General features: G+C 37.7%; 3 protein-coding genes across 5 annotated transcripts in view; 1 reads left to right on the top strand and 2 right to left on the bottom strand.

Moving 5' to 3' along the window:
• LOC137496354 (zinc finger protein 335) overlaps window positions 1-21,044 on the bottom strand; it is a 95,397-nt gene that overhangs the window by 49,812 nt on the left and 24,541 nt on the right. Inside the window, 4 exon segments of the mRNA XM_087264033.1 lie at window positions 5,494-5,655; window positions 5,731-5,815; window positions 20,693-20,809; window positions 20,939-20,957. Of these exon segments, the coding sequence (XP_087120159.1) occupies window positions 5,494-5,655; window positions 5,731-5,815; window positions 20,693-20,809; window positions 20,939-20,957 (383 nt within the window).
• On the bottom strand, window positions 9,430-20,957 carry LOC137496317 (zinc finger protein 335-like). Of its 3 annotated transcripts, XM_087264794.1 has the most exons (11): window positions 20,939-20,957; window positions 20,693-20,809; window positions 18,978-19,136; window positions 18,449-18,591; window positions 18,162-18,293; window positions 16,731-16,831; window positions 16,445-16,531; window positions 14,747-14,828; window positions 14,498-14,563; window positions 13,521-13,655; window positions 9,430-11,860 (listed from the first exon to the last, which is right to left on the bottom strand). In XM_087264794.1, the coding sequence occupies exons 5-9, from the start codon at window positions 18,268-18,270 to the stop codon at window positions 14,529-14,531; spliced, it is 414 nt and encodes a 137-aa protein (XP_087120920.1). In that variant the 5' UTR covers window positions 18,271-18,293; window positions 18,449-18,591; window positions 18,978-19,136; window positions 20,693-20,809; window positions 20,939-20,957; the 3' UTR covers window positions 9,430-11,860; window positions 13,521-13,655; window positions 14,498-14,528. The 3 variants fall into 3 exon arrangements, with proteins under 3 accessions (XP_087120920.1, XP_087120919.1, XP_087120918.1); XM_087264793.1 differs by having other exon boundaries at window positions 18,449-19,136; XM_087264792.1 differs by having other exon boundaries at window positions 13,521-14,563; window positions 18,449-19,136.
• LOC795662 (serine/threonine-protein kinase pim-1-like) lies at window positions 10,697-13,754 on the top strand. The gene is made up of 7 exons (XM_087264727.1): window positions 10,697-10,984; window positions 11,506-11,874; window positions 12,158-12,252; window positions 12,432-12,482; window positions 12,618-12,990; window positions 13,283-13,456; window positions 13,542-13,754. The coding sequence occupies exons 1-7, from the start codon at window positions 10,807-10,809 to the stop codon at window positions 13,637-13,639; spliced, it is 1,338 nt and encodes a 445-aa protein (XP_087120853.1). The 5' UTR covers window positions 10,697-10,806; the 3' UTR covers window positions 13,640-13,754.

Genomic DNA, 21,044 nt, shown 5'->3' with positions numbered 1-21,044 from the left:
GTCCGTTAAAGCTATGATTGATCTTCTGTCTTTTAGCTTGCTTTAGTAAAAGGGTTAAAGGGATCTTGTGTGAGGTCATTGATGATGAACTCATTTTTGCACTTGGTTTAAGATAAATGTTTTTGCTTCATTTTGTTTGGTGTTACTTGAAATTGTACTGATTGTTAGATTTTTTTTTATAATAAAATACTTTTAAAATCTCAAAATCTCTCTGGCTGTTTCTCAATATGCATTCTTCAGCGGTCTTGCGTCCTCATGTTTTCGTGTAACGTCATCATCAGCTGCCAAAGTTCAGTTCCAATACTCACCTTGGTGCCTCAGACCACTTAACTGTCATGCTAATGCCTGCTTACAGACCGATCGTTAAAGTCACCAAACCGGTTTGCAAGGAGATACAAGTGTGGCCAGAAGGTTCTTCAGAGGCTTTACAAGACTGCTTCAATACCACAGACTGGGATATGTTTAAACAGGCTGCCACTTACAACAACACCACTGACCTCCAGGAGTATGCTGAGACTGTTACAGCCTACATAAACAAATGCACTGAGGATGTAACAGTCACCAAAACCATCACAGTCCGTCCCAATCAGAAGCCATGGCTAACAGGAGAGGTCTTCAACCTCCTGAAGGCTAGGAACACTGCCTTTAGAGCTGGAGATGAGGCGAGCCTAAAGTCAGCTAGAGCCAACCTTTCCCGTGGCATCAGAGAAGCTAAGAGACAGTACTCCAGAGGTATAGCCCATCGCTTTAATGACAGCAGGGACACACGGAGTCTGTGGAGAGGAATACAGTCCATCACAGACTACAAACCCCAACCACAGACATGTGACAGCACCATCCCCCTGCTGAACGAGCTAAACAAATTCTTCGCTCGTTTTGAGGTACAAAACAGCACCATTGCACAGAAGATGCCACCTCCCCCTGGTGACCAGGTGATGACTCTGTCTCCGGACAGTGTGAGGAGGTCTCTCAGCAGGATTAACGCACGCAAAGCTCCGGGCCCTGACAACATCCCAGGTCGTGTACTGAGAGACTGTGCATCAGAACTCACTAATGTCTTCACAGACATTTTTAACATCTCTCTAACCCAGGCTGTTGTCCCCACCTGTTTTAAAGCCACTACCATCATTCCGGTCCCAAAAAACTCATCTCCCTCCTGCTTTAATGACTACCGTCCAATTGCACTGACTCCTATCATCATGAAGTGCTTTGAACGGCTTGTTATGCAGCACATCAAGTCTGTCCTCCCCCCCTCCCTGGACCCGTTTCAATTTGCTTATCGGCCCAACCGCTCGGCTGATGATGCCATCTCCACTGCACTTCACACAGCACTCACACATCTGGACAAAAAAGACTCCTGCGTCCGTATGCTGTTCATAGACTTCAGTTCAGCATTCAACACTATCATCCCCCAACAGCTCTCTCAAAAACTGCTCCAGCTGGGGCTGAACACCTCTCTGTGTAACTGGCTGCTGGATTTTCTCACTGGAAGACCACAAGCAGTACGGGCCGGCAGTAACACATCGAGCACCATCACTTTAAACACTGGGGCCCCTCAGGGATGTGTTCTGAGCCCTATCCTCTTCACCCTGCTCACTCATGACTGTGCACCATCACACAACTCCAATCTGTTCATCAAGTTTGCGGATGACACAACTGTGGTGGGTCTCATCAACAAAAACGATGAGGAAAACTACAGAAGTGAGGTGAGCCGTCTGGCCGAGTGGTGCAGAGACAACAATCTCTTTTTGAATGTGGAGAAGACGAAAGAGATTGTTGTTGACTTCAGGAAAGAGCACACTCTCCATGCTCCCCTGACCATCAACGGTGCGACTGTGGAGCGTGTGAGCAGCACCAAGTTCCTGGGTGTACACATCACTGAGGATCTTTCCTGGACCAAAAACTCCACTGCACTGGCCAAAAAATCACAGCAGCGTCTCTACTTCCTCCGCAAACTCAAAAGAGCAAGAGCACCAGCCCCAATCATGTACACCTTCTACAGAGGCACTATTGAGAGCATCCTGACCAGCTGCATCACTGTGTGGTTTGGAACCTGCAATGCATCCTGCAGGAAAACACTTCAACGCATAGTGAGAACAGCTGAGAAGATCATTGGTGTCTCTCTCCCCTCCCTTCAGGACATTTACAGCACACGTCTTACCCGTAAAGCCCTCTGCATAACAGCAGATGCCACCCACCCAATGCACAGCTTCTTCAGTCTGCTGCCATCAGGGAGGAGACTGCGCAGTCTCCAGGCCAGGACCAACAGACTGAAAGACAGCTTCATCCATCAGGCTGTCAGGAAGCTGAACTCTCTCCCAGCTCTGCTCCCCGCTCCCTTCCCACGCACCTCCTCCCCTCGCACCTCTGGACTCTGACACACACACACACACACACACACACACACACACACACACACACACACACACACATCTGCACTGGTCACTTTATGCAGACACATATACTACCTCCCAATATGTCACTGTCACTTTATCACAATTATCATGTTTACAAGTTCTTTTTGCACTATACTGTTTTTTATCTGCACAACTCTGGTTTACTTTGCACTCATTGCTATATGCCCTTAATGTCACTGTATTGTTTACAATTTTTTTTTTTTTTTTATTACATATGTATATTTCTTAGACCACATTTATGTGCAATGTATAAACTGTAAATTTTCTAAATTTTCTTTTTTTCTTAAACCCTACTATTTTTTATATATATATTTTATATTAATGTTAAGCACCTTGGGTCTGAGAGTAACGCAATTTCGATTCTCTGTATGTCTTGTACATGTGGCTGAATTGACAATAAAGCTGACTTTGACTTTGACTTTGACTCAAGACTGCAAGAACAGAGGACGCGTGAAACTTCCCAGATGTGTTCTTGATATCGAGGACTTGAGACTTGAGCACCGATCTCACTCTGGAAGTCCCAGAAGTCATTGCGACTGGAGGTGGGAAGCGGAGCATTATATACAGATTTATTATTAAAGTTCAGAGATATCACTTATTTACCTCAATAGTTTTCCTAAATGAAACGGTGAATATAAACATTAGGATGGACATCTTAATAAAGGAATAAACAAATTAAGGGTGTTTGTTTGCGGAAACTTATATTAAAATCAGTTTCATTTATATTGTTCAACGTGTATTTATAATATTTTTATGCATAGTATAGATTTTGAAAAAGGGAAAAACAATAAATCGTTGTATGAGTGCTGTAATGTTTAAAAAAATTTTCATTAAAAACGCGTGAAGGTCATGTGGCCATCAGGAAGAATGCAGCATCTCATTTCTCACAGGACGTGTTGTCTGTTCTCACTGTCTCCCAAGTTTGTTCTTCTGAGGACACCTGGCAAGACCGGTCTCCACAAGAACGCAAGTTTGTTCTCTGCGTTCTTGGAATTAAGAAACAGCCTCTGTCTCGATCCTCTCTATTTCACAGGTTCAACCCCTTTTGGATTGCTATTGGCTGTAGTATCGGTCAATCCTCATTATCTTGGGTGATGTGGCGGGTTCTGCAGCCAATCTGAGTGGTCGCCAGGTTTTTAAAAGGATGACAATTGAGAAGCCGTACAGAGGCATTTGCGTTCCTGCCTTGTTGTTTGTTTTAATCTGCCTTTTGTTATTTCTTTTGTTTTTGGTATGAGTTGACAAAGATGACATTGCCATCTTGCTTACTTCCATTATTTTTATTCTTCATCTGAGATCGTTTGTTGATAAACTTTGCAGTTGCCCCAAAGGATTTGGAGAGGAAATGTCACGCGACTAACATTCTTACAACACCTAGCGAACCTGGGCTGTTTCTCAATATGCGTTCTTGTCTATACTTGCGTTCTTGTGTCCTTGTGAAACGTCATCAACCGTCACCAAAGAACTGTTCCAATTCAAAGTTCACATCTTGCCAAATACAGATAAAATTCCCGGATGTGTACTTGCTCTGCGTTTTTCACCAAAGATGCTTCGAGAGGTGACTTGTGCAACTTGCGAAGCTCAGAGAATGCATTGCAGCTAAACCAGCAAACGCTAATGGCAGAAGGGAAAACCCACGTGGTTTTAAAAATACTCTTTTACTGTGTCACAAAATAAAGCGTTAAAAGTTTTATCAGGCAGAATGTAGTTGTTTAAACTCGAATCGTCAGTTTATTCACAAAGATAGAGCGTTTTTGACGATGTGCCTCAGGTTATGCAAACTCCACCGAGAAGAACTTTGCAAATCTGAACTTCCAAGGACGCAAGTGCAATTTTTGCGTACTTGAAATTGAGAAATAGCCCAGGTTTAGGAGTGAGCGCTGTCTTTGTATTTTTCTGTTTGGTTGGGTTAGAGTAGGTAAGTTAGGCCAGGCACACGCTGAAGACTGGTTTTCAGTTAGGTAAAAAGGTTAAGCGGAGTTAGTTTGTTTTTGTTATTTTCTTTTCTTTCACCGACACTTTTGTCCTCTTCCTCTGCAGTCATAACAAGTAGTAAAACAATACTTACTTGCGATTCATGTATTTTTTGTACTTCTTTTGAAGGAAGCGTTTGGAAGGTCATCCTCATTTTTTTGGGCAGGAACTCAAGATCATCGAGGCTGGTGTTTAATGAAGGATCTCTATTCTCAGAATCTGACTGGCTGACTCCTTTTTACACTACTGTCCCATTGGAAAACGAAAAAGATCTGTTCTCCAATCCAAAGGAACTTGCTTCTTCAGAAGCTCGAGGATCCTCTATATTGTTGGTTTCAGATGGTGCTGCTGGTGACTCTGTTTATAAAATTTAGGGTTATCCCACTCATATCAAAGTTGCTATTTAAACATTTTCACACTTAAATAATGCTTGACCATGTTAGTAGGTTTGGCATGCTGTCCCGAAAGAGAACCCAGAGCTCAGAGATAGATGAGCCCGGGGCTGCCGTCTGGTCAATGACCATTTAGAGGGATATGAGATCAGGTAGTTCTCGAGAGCTCCCCCCGAATCATTTGGCCTATTCCTTGATTAATAAAGACAGCTCTGAAGGAATTGACCGCCAACGACACCAGTGCATACTTAATTAGAGAAGCTTGGTATTAAGTGCCTTTGACTGTTACTATTATTTAATTCAATTGTGTCACATGTCTTTGACTGTGGGAGGAAACCGGAGTACCTGGAGGAAACCCACGCAAACACAGGGAGAACATGTAAACTCCGCACAGAAATGCCGACTGGCCCAGCCAGGACTTGAACCATGCTGTCAGGTAGCAGTGTCAGCCACTGAGCCACCGTGTAGCCCGATCTTAGAGTTGTGGAAGTGGGAGAAGGGATGAATGGATGGGGGGAGGTCTTCCAAAGCGAAGATAGGGAGAAAAGTTAGGCTGGATATTTATGTTAAATTTTAAATAATCCGATTGGCAAGATAATGAATACTGATAGGGACCAGCTGTCAATCATATCACACTCCTCTTGAAATTAGTGTGTGTGAAACTTCACTTATTATACCTCTGTGACCCAAAAAGCTAGATTAACCCTAACCTGAATCTGGAAGAAATTTGCGAGGAGGTCCCACTATCCTGCGAGGATGTTTCCGTGAGGTAGATGCGTTAGATGATGAAGAGCAGGAGGGAGGAGGAGTAAAGTGCCTGACAGCCAGTCTGGACCTGGACTCCTCATCAGCTGGTTTATAATCACTGTCACCTGTGTGTACAATTAAAATACATTCAAATATAGGAAATGATGAAATATATAGAATGCAATCTGCACTCCACTGACCTTGATCATCAAGAGCGCCTGCATCAACAACGTCATCTTCTTCCTCTTCAGGCTGCTCCTCCTTGACCTCAACCACTGCTCCAGCCTTGCTTTCAGATTTTTTTGGCCTGGACCGTCAAATGGCATGCAAGACAGCACCTCCAGAACGAGAACCTAAAAAAAAAAGCCTGTAGGCATCAATGCTGATGGAAATTTAAAGTTAGCATAAAACAGTTGTGCCTTTTATTTAGAATTCGTAACTATTTAGTGCTGATTTGGTGTAATCGTAAGTGAGATGGCTTCTGAAAAATAAACATAAGGAATTTGTTTTAATCTATTGGGAACTGATTGGACGTCACTACAACAGACGAATTTGGATCTAAAAAGCCTCTACAAAGTGCCCAAAAGTATTTTCGCAAGCCCTAGATATAGACTCAAGAAGAACTGTGTGCTTTAAAACGGGGAAAACAATGGAGCTGATATTAATCAAACAAATTTGTCAAACATTTTATGAATGTGTATTTCAGTTTAATAAGCAGCAATACCACGGAACACCACTGTACCACTGAACAAATACAGTGTTCTTTCAACAACAGCGTGTGTGGAACTTACATTTTAACTTCTAGCTTTATATATTTTCAGGTTAACACACTGAAGAATTCAATCAAGAATACAAATTAGAACTTGTGAATCAGAATCAAATCAAATTGTAACACAAAACTGAGAGCCAAAGTAGCCATACCCAACCAAAGCATCATTCTTGTGCAGCATTACACTCCAACTTTGTACCATTGAAGAAGATATGACCTCCAGGTGGCACGGTAGCTCAGTGATTAGCACTGTCGCCTCACAGCAAGAGGTTGGCTGGTTCGAGTTCCGGCTGGGCCAGTTTACATTTCTGTGTGGGGTTTGTATGTTCCCCTTATTGTAGGCATAGGTTTCCTCCCAAAGACATGATAAAGGTTGAAGACAAACTTTATAGTGGCTTGAAAAAGCCTGTTAGAAGTAGATTATTTAGTTTGAAAAAGTATCAAGTTGACAAAAAGAATGTTGAAGATCCTTGCAGTCAACAGTGTAACCATTTAAAGACAGTCCAGCATGAGTTGTTAGCAAGATTCTAGCATGAATTATTATGTTACTAGTATGTTTCTAGCATGAATTAGCATGTTGTTAGCATGAACTAGCATGTTGTTAGCATGATTCTAGCATAAATTAGCATGTTGTTTCTGTCTTTCAATAAGTCTCAAACAAGGATCAGTGTTTTCTCATCATCCTTTTTATCGTTGCTTTATTAATTTGATTATTTGAATCAGTTTTTACCTGTGAAATGATTTTGACTACTGAATAAAGTGAACACATTGCTTAATACAAGAATGTTCAGGTCATCAGGTCACCGACTTTTTATAATTCTATTTTCAGGAGCCACCAAACCAGGGCATGGATCATGGAGACCTCGAGTGGAACTGAAGGATTTGATGATAGTAAACAACTGTTTTCCTGTTTGTGTTGATATTATAATTGTGTTAATACTGTCTAAAGTGATTTTGATATTATTATTATGTGTAAATTCTGTCTAAAGTGATTTTGATATTATTATTATTATTATTATTATTATGTGTTAATAATGTTTAAAGTGATTTCCTTTTTATTCAAGACAGACTTTGTGTAGTGAGAAGCAGTGGTGTAAAGTAACACTACAAATACTTAAACTGCTGTAATTGAGGAGATTTTCTCAGAAATTGTAATTTACTAAGCAGTTTTAAAAACGTGTGTTGCCTTGAGTACATTTTCAGTGCTGTATCGGTGCTTTTACTCCACTACTTTAACCTGTAGTCACTAATTTATTTTGTCTTGTCTATGGGAATATGAAAAATCAGTCATGTGATTCCTGTCCAGTTAAATCGCACACAGAAAGTAAATCGCAACATAAAGATCTACCTCAAGACTTGGGCGATTTATAATTGCAGCAAACTGTTTGCAAGCATTAAAATTGTCCAAAATCTTTGATCAAATCAATGACCCAGAGACTGTTTAGATGCATGTCACTGATGAGAAGATCATGGGTGTTTACTGTATGATGACCGAAATGGCCTTAAACACCCAGCAGGCACAAGACCTCAACACGACATCAGACTGACGTTGTCTTCCAATGTCAAGGAGACGCTGCATTTTGTTTGGAAATGAAAATCGGATGTCCAACCTAAAATCAACGTCTAAAGATGTTACAGCTTGAGGTTGTGTGGACGTTACCACAATGACAGCTATCAGATGTTGGATTTTGGTCAGTATTTGACATTAACGTGATGTTGGTTTAAGATATTGGCTTGATGCTTTTATAACATAACCTAAAATCAACCAAATATCAACGTCACTTGACATCATTATTGTATATCAAAATGTCTTTAGACGCTGACTGGACATTGAATTATGGTCGCCAATGCATCAGCTTTTTACAGCGTAATACTTACTACTCTCGAGTACTTTAGAAAGGACTGCTTTTTACTCATACTTTAAGTAATAAATACAACAGATAATTTTACTCTACTTGCACTACATTTATAGGCAAGTCATGGTACTTTTACTTAAGTATGATATTTCTGTACTCTTTCCACCACTGATCATATGCAGCAGACAACAGCTTTGTAAAACCAGAATTGTACAATATTATAGCACGACAGCTGCAAGAAAATCAGTGTTAGATTCAGATAAAGAGGCTTTGATCTATTTGGTTTGCATTTAAAGTTCCTGTCTGTAGCCATGTTTAAAGAAAGACATATCTGTAAAACTAAAGAAGCTAAAGATATAATTGCAAATGATCAGAACCTTCTTTATAAGCATTTTAGCTACAGCTAGCAACTGTTTCATAGCAATATGACGTCAATCCTCCAGCCTACCGTTATATACAGACTGTCATTAAAGCAGCATCCACAGAGACATGTCCATTATTCTTCTTAAATACAGTTTTCTCTATACATATTTATTTTACCTTTACAAGGCTAAAAATTGTAGGAACACAAAGATAAATTTCTTTCACTATTTACAAAGGCTATAAATAAAACTTACAAAAACTTATAAATGACTAATGATTCTGGAAGAAGTCTGTGTTACTTCTCAGGGCAGTTTGTGATGTTAATTTGGAGCTGAGATAAGTTTCTGATATTCCGTCTGTCTCTATGTGTGTGTGTGTTGATAATAAATAATGTGTGTGTCGTGTTTCTACTCAACAGTAAACACTAAACGTCATGCTGGATGCCCTGCTGCTGGTTGCAGTTGTTGGATGCCATGACAGTGTTAGCATGTAGCATGTTCACACAAAATCAGTACAGTTCGCAGTTAAAACATTTTTTTACCTTTTTTGTAACTCTATAAAACCTAATGTCAACAAAATCTTCAATCTACAAGAATATTAATCATTATTCCAACCTGGTAGCATTCACATCGGTCCAGTGGTTTCTTCGGCTAGAGTGGTTTATTTTGGTGAATGAATCTGTGGTTGAAATGAATTGTGAGAGTCGATTCATTGACCTGTTCATAAATGCAACCGTTGCTTTGTTACTGAATAAATGTCTTATTCACTTAAAACATGGCTTTACTGCCACCTACTGGCGGGCTCAGTTAATGCATGGATAACTTAATTTTGACTATAGTTGTATATTTTTCTTAATACTTTATTCTAAACATTATTCATGTAAAAAAAGAAGAATTCATAAAGGTAAAGAATTCACAGAAAATGTTTATTTAAATTGCAAATATTGTGCTTAAATGAAGAGACTGCAGTCTGAGCGGAAAAGAGAATGGAGAAGGATGTTAGGAGTATGCCACTCTAAACAGTTAGGAACCACTGATATACAGTCTAGATAATAGGTCATACCCATGATATCGAAAATGAGCTCAGATTCAATGCAAAAGTAGTGTAACATTACAATAGAGACAGAAATATTGCAATACTGTAAACAATTACTTTCAAATGACAGAAACTAACTAAATATTAAGTGCTACATTTTGAAAGAAATTTGCAAATGAAAGCAAAACCCAGGATGGCAATAAATAAATGGCTGTAAGTAACTGTCAGCTCTTATCTATGGTTTTCTAATGTTGTCACTAATGTTAATTGAGAAGAAGTTTTAGATAAAAATTTTTTTACAAGTCCAGTTACATACAAACATTACTAAATTAGTTAATTTAAATTAAAAACATAATGAGTCACTAAATACCACACATCCTTTAAAACTATTATTAAAATGAGAAATTACATCGTGAAAGACTTATTTTATCTTTGCTATAATCACAGTAAATAATATTTGACTGGACATTTTTCAAGACACTTCTAAACAGCTTAAAATGACATTTAAAGGCTTAACTAGGTTAGTTAGGGTAACTAGGCAGGTTAGGGTAATTAGGCAAGTTATTGTATAATGATGGTTTGTTCTGTGGACCATTGGAAAAAAAAAAGCTTAAATGGGCTAATATTATGACCTTAAAATGTTTTTTTTTTTTTTATAAAAACTGCTTTTATTCTAGCCAAAACAAATAAGACTTAATAATAAGTAATATTTATACTATACTCAATAATTAATAAAACTGCAGAAGAAAAATATCAGACATACTGTGAAAATTGTATTGCTCTCTTAAATGTAATTTTGGAAATATTTAATAGAGAAAAAATTAAAAGGTTTCCCAGAGGTGGCTTGCAGCAGGAAGAGCATCTGCTGTGTAAAACATATGCTGGAAAAGTTGGCGGTTCAATCTGCTGTGTCAGCTAAGATTAATAATGGGACTAAACTGAAAAGAAAAAGGGGGATAATAATTCTGACCTAAGTGTGTGTGTGTGTGTGTGTGTATAACGTGGATGTGTGGGCACTTTAAGGCAAATTAGCCAGTCAGTCTAGCGCGGCCCTGCATTAGTTGTTTGAGTTATTGTGTTTTAAAAAGTCCCCGCGTGTTTTGAAAATGTTCTTTCGCGTTCCAAATGGAACCACGTAACTCTGACATCATCAGTGGCTAATTAACGCTGACTGAATCAAGCAGAAACCCTCATTGCTTCTTTCGACGACTAGTAGTTCAGTATTTACTGCGATTCCACACAACGGTGATAAAATGGCCTTTTCAAAGTTAATTTCCCGTTTAAAGAAAGCGTTCGGTATCAAGCGTGCACACGAACCACCCCGTGAGCCACTCACATCCACCGGCAACACGGCAGAAAACCACCGTCATCCGATACCCGATGACCCGCCCCTCTTCCAAGCCTGTTTCCCCAGAAGAGCTACTGTTGATGGTAAATTAGGTTTATGAATTTTAATTACTAAAACAATGCTAAAACACACCGAACATGTCAGAGTAGCTGTTTAAAGATAAGAAATAAAATTGACTAGAAACATTTAAGAATTTTAGGTAATTTCTTAAAAGGGACAGTTCACATAAACGTGAATATTCTGTCATAATTCACTCCTAAAACCTGTTTCAGGTGCTTTCTTGTGTTGAACACAAATACTGAATTCAGCCATTGACTTCCAGTATTTTGAGTTCCTACAGTGAAGTTTAATGGCTGCTGATTTCAGGAATATTCTTCAGAATAGGTCTATTTTTGTGTTTAAAAGAAGAAATTCATAATTAATTGTATTTATGCCTTTAGATATATAGTTTAAACATACTTTTTTATTGCTAATTATCACTTCAATACAGAGAAACTGCAAGATTATAATAAAATACATTGAGTGATGTCTTTGCAAATTAACTTCAAATATCTAGTCAAAAGAGTTACAGAATCATATTAATGATATTCCTTCCCCTCTTTAGATCCGCTCCCTGTGCTGGAGATCCATGACCTACAGGACGAGCCGATCAGTAGCTCGAAATTCTTTCACACTGCTGTGAACAATCTGGAGCTGGAGGTTCTCCAACCTTCAATTCCTGATGCTCCAGCAGAAGAAGACTTGGACTCCACTGTGAAATCTGAAGTGAACAGCTTTGAATCTCCAGTGAGCCAGCAGTTCTCAACAGATGGCATCTTTGAAGCGTTCAGCGGAGACTCTGTGCAGGTTGACATTGACTCTGCACTGGATGAAGACTCGGAGTCTTCACTGAATCAGAAGGTCTCACAAGATGACTCCGCTGATGATTCTGCACTGAGTCTTACAGCAGATGATGAGACCTGTTTGGACAATAGTAAGTTTATTGCTATAATTCATAACATTTGTTTAGGCTCATCAAACATTTTAAAATTATACAGTTGAAGTCAAAATTATTCGCCCTCCTGTGATTTTTTTCCATTTTCAAATATTTCCCAAATTATTTTTAACAGAGTAAAGAAGTTTTCACTTCCTTCATTTCCTATAATATTTTTTTCTTATGGAGAAAGTCTTATTTGTTGTAAACTCTGTGTTTTATTTGGTTTATAATTTAATAAGATTTTGTGTCCAGTCAGCTAAATGTTCTTCTTTTTTAACAGATGACATCAGCTCCCGCTACAATCTGGGAAAGCAGCTCGGTGAAGGAGGTTTCGGCTCTGTTTTTGAGGGGATCCGCATACAGGATGGTCTGCAGGTATTCATTTCTGTAGACTCAAATTCTTTGATGAAGTTCACTATTTAAAGAACATCATCAGAAACATGCTTTCATTGTTTTGACATTTCTGAGAATTCAAATTGATGAAACCTCTGTTCAGGATTTGAATGAAATGATCTGGATGCACATGTTAATTGTTCGCTTATTTCTTTAAACAGGTGGCTGTTAAATTTGCCCAGATGACACCACGTATGCAGGATCTCTGCTCTGTAAGTACACTACACTTTCTGTTTTTCTCTTCTCAGTCACTGTGTTCAACTCAAAATGTCTTATATTTAATATTAGACAACAGGCTGTGGTTAAAAATCCTTGTTTGAAAACCAACATTATTATTTTGTTTTCAGTCTCATGACCAGCCACCTCTAGAGATCACCTTGGCAAGTATGGCCAGCAGTGGCTCCAGGTGTGCCAATATAATTCAGCTCCTTGACTGGCAGGTCTTCAAAGACCATTATGTCATGGTCATGGAGCGGCCTACGCCAAGTATGGACCTGGAGGCATTTCTGCAACTCAACGGAGGCGTCCTCACCGAGCAAACGGCACAAACTATCATGGGTCAAGCTGTTCATGCTGCCAATGTTTGCTGCTACCGGGAAGTATTCCACAGAGACATTAAGCTGCAAAACCTGCTTGTAAACCCAAACACTCTGGAGGTCAAGCTGATTGACTTTGGCTGCGGAGATTACATGATGGAATCAGCATACTCCACCTTTTCTGGTAGGTGTTTTAAATAGGGTTGTCAAAAGTATCGACTTTGGGACTGACATTTTAAAAATGTCCAATTGAATGCTGTTAAACACCACTGATTGGCCATTTGTGTTCACATGCTCAGCAAATATGACTGTGATGAGTGTCAGTATCGATACTTTTGACAACACTAGTTATGAATGTACATAAGCATTATTAATATACGGTTTAAAAGCTCAGTAATTAGCACACCTGAAACCCATCTGGTATATATATCAACATGATGCTGACACAGAGATTTAACTAAATGTCTCTCCTCCAGGCACAGAAGCGTACATGCCGCCAGAGTTTTACAAAAGAGGATGTTACCATGCCAAACCAGCGACTGTCTATTCTCTTGGGGTTCTTCTCTTCACATTGCTGCATGGAGATTTCCCAACGACGTATGACCTGTACTACCTGGAGCATGACTGGTCCACATTTACCCTCTCTCAAGGTGAGATATTCATCAAAGAACAAGTTAAAAAACAGTTTACTAATAATAATAATAATAATCTCACCTCTCCTTTTGTTTTTCACAGAATGCTGTGATCTGATGTGGGCTTGTCTGCAGCAGATTCCAGAGCACAGAATTCTTCTAGGACAGATGCCTTACCACGACTGGTTCATGCTGGAGTAGCCAGTTGACATCTTTGCTGTTAATATATAGTGTCTTGTTATTGTATTATTCACTTCTTTATTGTTACAGTTGTTTTTGTGTATGTCTCTAATAAAAATATATATTTTTGAACTCACTTGTGATGTGGCTTATATTGTGATCTAGTCCCAGTGACAAAAATCTGGCATGAGGTTTGAACAGCATCCAGTCATTTATAACACACACTGCAGTTGCCACTGGCGTCATTAAGGCGCACTTTTAGAACTACACTTTTAAAGAATACAGTCCAGCGCTGACCCAAAGCCTAAACATATCAGTCACTGCGACATCAGCAAATCATCCATATAAAATTCCAATATTTTACTGTGAATTCAGAACTGTTTTTAGAAATGTTTTAAAATACAAACATCGTAACATGAGAATGTGACATTCAGATGAGTCTGTGAAAAGGCCGAAAAATGCTGTACTATTTATGTCAGGCCAGTAGTTGGCAATTTCTCTTTATAAAATACACTATGTGCCTGCAAACATATGATGTTTATAGTTTTGTTGTATTGTTAAGTAATCTGTAATCTACACTTACATGCCATGTAATCTACAAAGAAAACATTTTAATTTAAATCTGTAGCATTTTCAAAAACTTGGTCTTTCAAACCAATTTTCAAAGGTTTGTTTTCAGGCCTCTCAAAATGTTTAACAAAACAAAACAATAAAAGTTTCTGATTTAGTTAAGACATACATCATGCATTGGTTTTACTGTTAATGTTAAGTAAACACAAACAGTTCAAGTATTTATAAGCAATCATGTTACATTTGAATTACAGTAATTACAACATGAACAAAGTAAACAAGTGTGCCAGTATTGGCTCTGAACTCAACCTGTTGTTCCTGTAGAAACATCCCATCATGTTCATACTGAATGTGAGTGATTTGCCAGTCCCCCATCTGCAATTCAAAGTCAGGGTTTTAGTCATGATGATGAAAAAGCATCCAACAGACCATAAAAAGCTAAAAATGCTTCTTGGGTTGCAGTTACAGATCAGATGAGCCATCAGTGAACTGTTCATTAAAAACCATGAGGAGTTCTGGACTCTTGGGTTATGAATGATGTAAAGCACAAAGACTAACCTGAATGTGTTTCCCATGATACCAGCACATACTCTCTTGGGAGCAAATGCTGAACTCCATCCTGAGAGATAATATACTGGACCTGAGAAAAGGGAGTGGAAGAGGCAGTAAATTTAATTTTGCCATTTAACACAAGGAAATATGAGGCTTAAGGCGCTTACTGGTGTTATTTTCAAGAGTCAAAACTATAAGTGTGATTTAGCTTTAGTTTTTTATCATATATTAAAATATGTCCTGTATACTTCATCCCTAATCAAACATACACTGCAAAACTTTCTTCTTTGTCTCTAAGTAATTAAAAGATTGGGAAAAAACAAAACAAAGTAAAGTGGTTGGGAGTAAGATTCATTAAAACTATATATTGTTTTGGATGTTACTTTTGTGTATTTATTTTCCTCACCCTTCTCTCTCAGCTTCTCACTCCACTCTTAGTTTTCTTATAGGTTCAGTTAACCGTCCATCATTAATATGATGGTGCCAGATCAACCAATCCCCGGATGAGTCGCGGAGATTTAAAGCTGCTACAGATCAGTGTTTGGTGTGCGCTCTGCCTCGGCATACCTTTGGGTGCCACGCTGTTGCATTTTTTGTCATGCTTAGGCTATTAGATGATTTATTATTTTTATTATTATTTGTTATTTACTGTGGTAATTCGAGTTTACTTGTTAAACTTTGCTGGGTTTGAGTAAAGGCTTTGATGGTTGTTGTGATTCTAAACTGAACTTTATGACCTTCTTGTAAGGTTTGTTTTAGTTTAGATTGATTTTTTTAGGATTAGTTTGAGTTTCGCCCCCTGTGTAGTTTTGAGTTTGTAGTTTAATTAGTTTACATCGGGTGTCGTATCGATATCGACTGAAGATATCGATATTATTTATTTTTGTCGCCTAGTTTAGACATTAGATTTAAGGATTGTTTTGTTTTGTTAATCTCTTTGATTTGGCGTATCATCGTTGTTTTAGTTTAAAGACAATATTGTAAATGTTTATTTCTTTTTCTACTATTATTGTTACATCTTTTGCTTAAACCATTGAGTAAAATGCTTAAATTCTGAATCGATTCCTGCCTCATCCTTGATCTGTCGCACACATTACATGTGTCTCACCTTAATGTTACAGCATTCCTTTTAAACATCATAAACTCACAACAACAAGAAAAAAATATAGTCTTGTTTTCACAAAAAGGTGTCAACATTAAGGCAGCTTTTCATTAAAACAAAATATGAAAGTGCAAAAGCAAAATAAGCTTGTTTTTATATTATTTTGCGTGTTTTTAGGAGAAAATCACTTAATCCTAACTTTTTTGTAGACTGTCAAACTTTTTACAATGATTATGAGAAGACACAAACTAAAATATAATTCAGTGTAACAATAGATAATAGACCTAAGAATCTTGTCAGACATAATTAAAACAAGAATCAGTTGATAACATGTTCCTAAACTCTATTTTAATATCATAGTTTAGCACCAAAATACAAATAAATTATTAACTGAAATCTTTATACTTTCCACTATCCTTCAAACCACAAAATTTTGCTACTTTGTCTGCAAAAGTATTTAAACAAAAAGGTTTAAAACCTTAATCACTTATTATTTTATATATTTTAGAAAATGTAGTTCAAATTAAAAATCTGTTAAAAACCAAACTTTAGAGTGTGTGTTTACTGCTTGTCTGAAAAAAGCTTTATTAATTGAGTCATACCTCAGTGACCTGGTTGTCTCCGGTCATTAAGTGCTGTACGGTCTGTCCATCTACTGTTGTGATCTGCTGAATATATGCCGCCTCCTCCTAGAAAAAGAAGCGTTTTGTCAAAAACATGCCTTTAAAACCTGAATTTATATTACATTTATACATTTACCACTTTATAAAATCTAAACCACCTTGCATTAGATACAATCTCAAATGTAAAGCTCTTCTTTGTGATTTTTCATAACCAACCAACATTAATTACAGGCTGTGAATGAGAAAGTGTGTAGCTGTGCAGTACCTGGTCAGAAAGACTTTGATCCAGAGCCACAATGATGTGTTCCTGACCCAACGCTTGCTGTAACCTCTCTGGGCTGATGACCGTTTGACCCGCCTGCAAATCTATAAATCACAAAAGAAGAAATATAATGAAACAAAGTAACAAGATGTGTCTAATAAACAGACCAGGGCTGTGTGACTACAGTATAGAGTGGAGGAACTATGATGTTCTCTTGTAGGCCAATCGGCTGCTAGCATAAAACTGGTTCCTTCAATAAAATCCCCATAAGATTTTCCTATAGACTTCTCGAAGATTGCAAATAATTAGCTCTGTGTTGAAACACAGTTCATTACACTTACACGTTTTGTCCAACAGGATAATCCTCACACAACATTTATACAGACCTACAGTACATGCCTTTTGGATAGTTTCCCAATGAGAAATACATTTGTTTTGCTTTACAGTTGGTGTATACGTTTTCAAACATGTACTGTACTGTTTTAGAAATGTGCCTATATATTCTAATCATAACACATGTTTAAATAAGTGTATTGCCTGTGTGCACATAGCCCGTTAACCTTAGTGAAAACCTAGCTATGACTGTCAATTACAAATCCCATATTCTTTTTCATAGACAGAAATAAGGTCTATCAAAAAGTCTATTAAACCATTGCAAATGCCGTCATGGATAGAGAACATCAATAATCTTTTTTGTTATGAAGTACTGAGAAAAGCAGCCCATACAGTCACATATGATATACGTTCTAAGGTGAGTATAATTGAGTTTAAGGAGGAGTGTAAATATTGCATTTATAATTAAACATTTGTTCACATGAAGAAAAAAAGACAAAAAAATCATTAGATAGTGAATATTTATATATAATTTACAAATTTATTCACAACTTTTGCATTACTGAAAGCAGGGAAGAGACAGTGTCCTATAGTAAGCAGAATCTTTATTAAATAGCTTTATTTAAATAAATGATACCCTAACCCTGATAAAACAAATGAATCTGTCATAATGGTCTCTACTAGTCATTATCTACACACAATATGAAGGCCCAATAAGAAAAAATACAACAACCTATATAAAATATGATTTATGAAAACACTTTCACCAAATAACAGACAAATCCAAATGTCCAACACAAGCTGTAAATTTAAAGCGGGTTGCATTCCAGACCAGTTCAGCTGGAAGACGTATAATGTCTCTGATAAAAACAAATAAAATCAAAAGTGGGATGTATCTGATGTGTTTTGTGTCGTAAAATAAAGTGTGAAAGTATCTTGAGTTTGTGGTAGCAACAAACCTTATTTAAGTGATTTAACCAAAACCACATTTTAAAAAACCCATTGACTTTGGGACAAGGGAACCGGAATTCGCTTCAGGATTTTTGCATAAAAATTGACGTCATAGTTCCTCCACTCAATTATATTTATTCCTGCACTTACTCTGCAGTGTGGCTAAAGCTTCTTCATCACTGTTGATGATGATGGTCTGCTGTGAGGGGATGGTGCGAGCTTTACGGGGAGATGGCTCCTGAGTGTGAAGCCTCTCCATGTGGATGGCCGTTACGGTTGAACCTAAAAATAATTTATGAGAGTTTCAATATGAGGGGCAATGTGTTTCTTTGTTTAATTTGGGGAAACATTTATGATTGTGTCTGTATTAATAATGTAAACAGTACAAATTCTAAGATTTGCTAATTTATTTGAATGATTCTTTCTCAGTTGCTCACCTTTAGGCGCACACCTGGCAGGAGTAAGGCTTCTCGTTGGTGTGTGTCATCATGTGGTGTCGCAGGTCTTTCATGTTTTTAGAGGCAAAACTGCAGCTGGTGCATTTATGAGGCCTCAAACATGCATGCAAGGCCATGTGAGTCTAGGATAAAATATATATATACACATTTATATTTATTATACACAGGCAGAGACTTTAATACAAAGCTACTTCCCCTACACTTACGTTTTGTCAGTCTGTGCGCTTTTTTAAACACAATGTTATATTAAAGTTCCTTCATTTTGTTTTGCAAGTCAAATGATTTACACCCATTTGCAACAGATTCTGAATCTTTTCTCAGAGTGTCTGAAACAAATAATTTAAGGATCCTGTCTCTTTAATAGCTACATTCAGAGAGGGTATTATTTTCTGAAATCTGAAAAATCTTTTCCTCATAGGGATAGATATGCAAATAATAAGTTACATAATAAGTTACATATAAATATAAATATGGGGCGAGGCGATGGATCCCAATGCCAGCTCAGCACCGTGAAGTTTGTCGGCCATCTGCGATGGAAGATGGCATCGTCTATCGGCACAACCCTAGCGTCTGCCGTCAAAGAGTGTTTCACTCTTCGAAAGTCTCAGTTATTATAAATGAGTTCTTCCTGTGTTGCATCGTGAAGTGGCACAAAAGGGCTTTTCACCTGGGTAAAGACAAACAGACATGATCAGAAAACATTCTACCAATTTAACTAAGGCATAATTGTTGACAGGCATTGAATTGTTAGAAAAGTACTGCAACTTCAATAGATCAGAGTCATTTATCCCACATGTACTACAGTTACCACACCTAAAGCCTATAGTTTTACTGTGATGAGATTTCTGCCATTTGTGGTCTATGAAACAATTGAAATCATTCAGCATAGTGCCTGCCTGGAACTTCTTTAGCTGTTTGATTCCATAAAAATAAATTGCAGACCTCAAAATGTTCATTAGCCAATCAGAATCAAATATTGAACAGCCCTGTTTCATTATTGGTAATGAAAAATTGTGAACTCGATTGAGCAAATCATACATTCTCATGCATATCTTGTCAGGGAGGCATGGTGTGATCTATAGTAAATCTCTGCCAAAAGCCAGAGGGTGCTCTCACAGAAACCCCAAATGCCCATAAAGAAACCCAGGAAATACCACTAGCACTTGTTGAATAAACAGAATATTGTACTATTTTGAATTCTCTAAAGCTACAGAAATTTAACGTGCAAAACATGAAATAGGTTAGGACCTTAATTAGGTTGTTTACATACCTTTAAATCAGTGTTTCTCAACCACGTTCCTGGAGGACCACCAACACTGCATGTTTTGGATGTCTAATTTGTCACATCTATTACAGGTCTTTCAGTCTCTGCTAAAGAGCTGATGATCTGACTCAGGTGTGTTTGATTAGGAAGATTTGGAAAATGTGCAGAGCTGGTGGTCCTCCAGGAACGTGGTTAAGAAACACTGCCCTAAATGGTCTGTAATGCCGTAATTTCAAGTGCAGCCTTTATTACACAAAGTTTGAGAAGTGATGCAGCTGTCATTATCACAGAATGATTATTTGTTTGTCATTATCAATAGATTAAATCTAATCAGAGTTTTGCATAGCTTATCAGTGTAAATAACTCAGTGTAGTGTGTAGTAAAAGCTACTGCATCTGAACGCATGTGCTGGATGTTTATTAGAACCAGCTTTACTGAGAAAATGCACAAATTATTGTCTGCTATTAATCGCCCAGCCCTATTGGAAGTATAAACAGTCCTAATAATTAAAAACATCACAAGAACCTGCAGAACTCACACTTAAACCTGACAAAGGATCACAGATAGAAATAGATACTATGACTGTTCATCAAACAAGTAAACATTTTTATAGGGAAACAAACATATATACTTGTCCAGACATCTCACTTACAGGCTGTTGCCACAGTTTTGTATGTGTGTGAAAAGATGCATTTTGAAAGTGTACCGCTTCTTTTCCCAAACTGCAAAGCAACACATTTACACTAGTGTTAACATAGTAAATGAAAAGCAGTGTTTCCTGCCTGTGTTAGAGCTGCTCTACAGATAATCACTTCCTTCAACAATTACTATTATATTGAAGTGGACTGAATCCTCATTAAACCAACCATAACAAAACAGGCATTCGGTGGAATTGAACATGTCTTATGAACTCAGCTTTTTTCCCTCCAGAGTTTGTTTGCAGCATTCAAAAGCTTTACCTTGTCACACATGTGAGGTTTCTCTGTGCTGTGTGTCTTCATGTGTTGTGTCAGGCGTTTCTGCATGGGGTATACTCGACTGCAGATGGGACATGGAAACTCAGACACCTTGGAAACCTGTGAAGGGTTGAAACAAGACTGTTCTCACATAAAAAACCTCTGACCTCATCAGACTGGTCAGAGTTAGTAATATATCATGTCAATAAAAGAAATTTTAAAATATTATTTCTGCATCTTAAATCTTACCACATCTGTCTTTCGGCTCCTAAAAAGAAAAAACAAGAACAAGAACACTGTAATCAGGTGTGAATTGTATGAATGTGTTTTGTAATAACATGCAGACCTATATATA

Source organism: Danio rerio, chromosome 8 (assembly GCF_052040795.2).
Source record: "Danio rerio strain M-AB ecotype USA chromosome 8, GRCz13ab, whole genome shotgun sequence".
NCBI classification, from domain to species: Eukaryota; Metazoa; Chordata; class Actinopteri; order Cypriniformes; family Danionidae; genus Danio; species Danio rerio.
The sequence above is the reverse complement of the archived record's forward strand: the minus strand, read 5'-3'. Positions and strand labels throughout refer to the sequence as shown.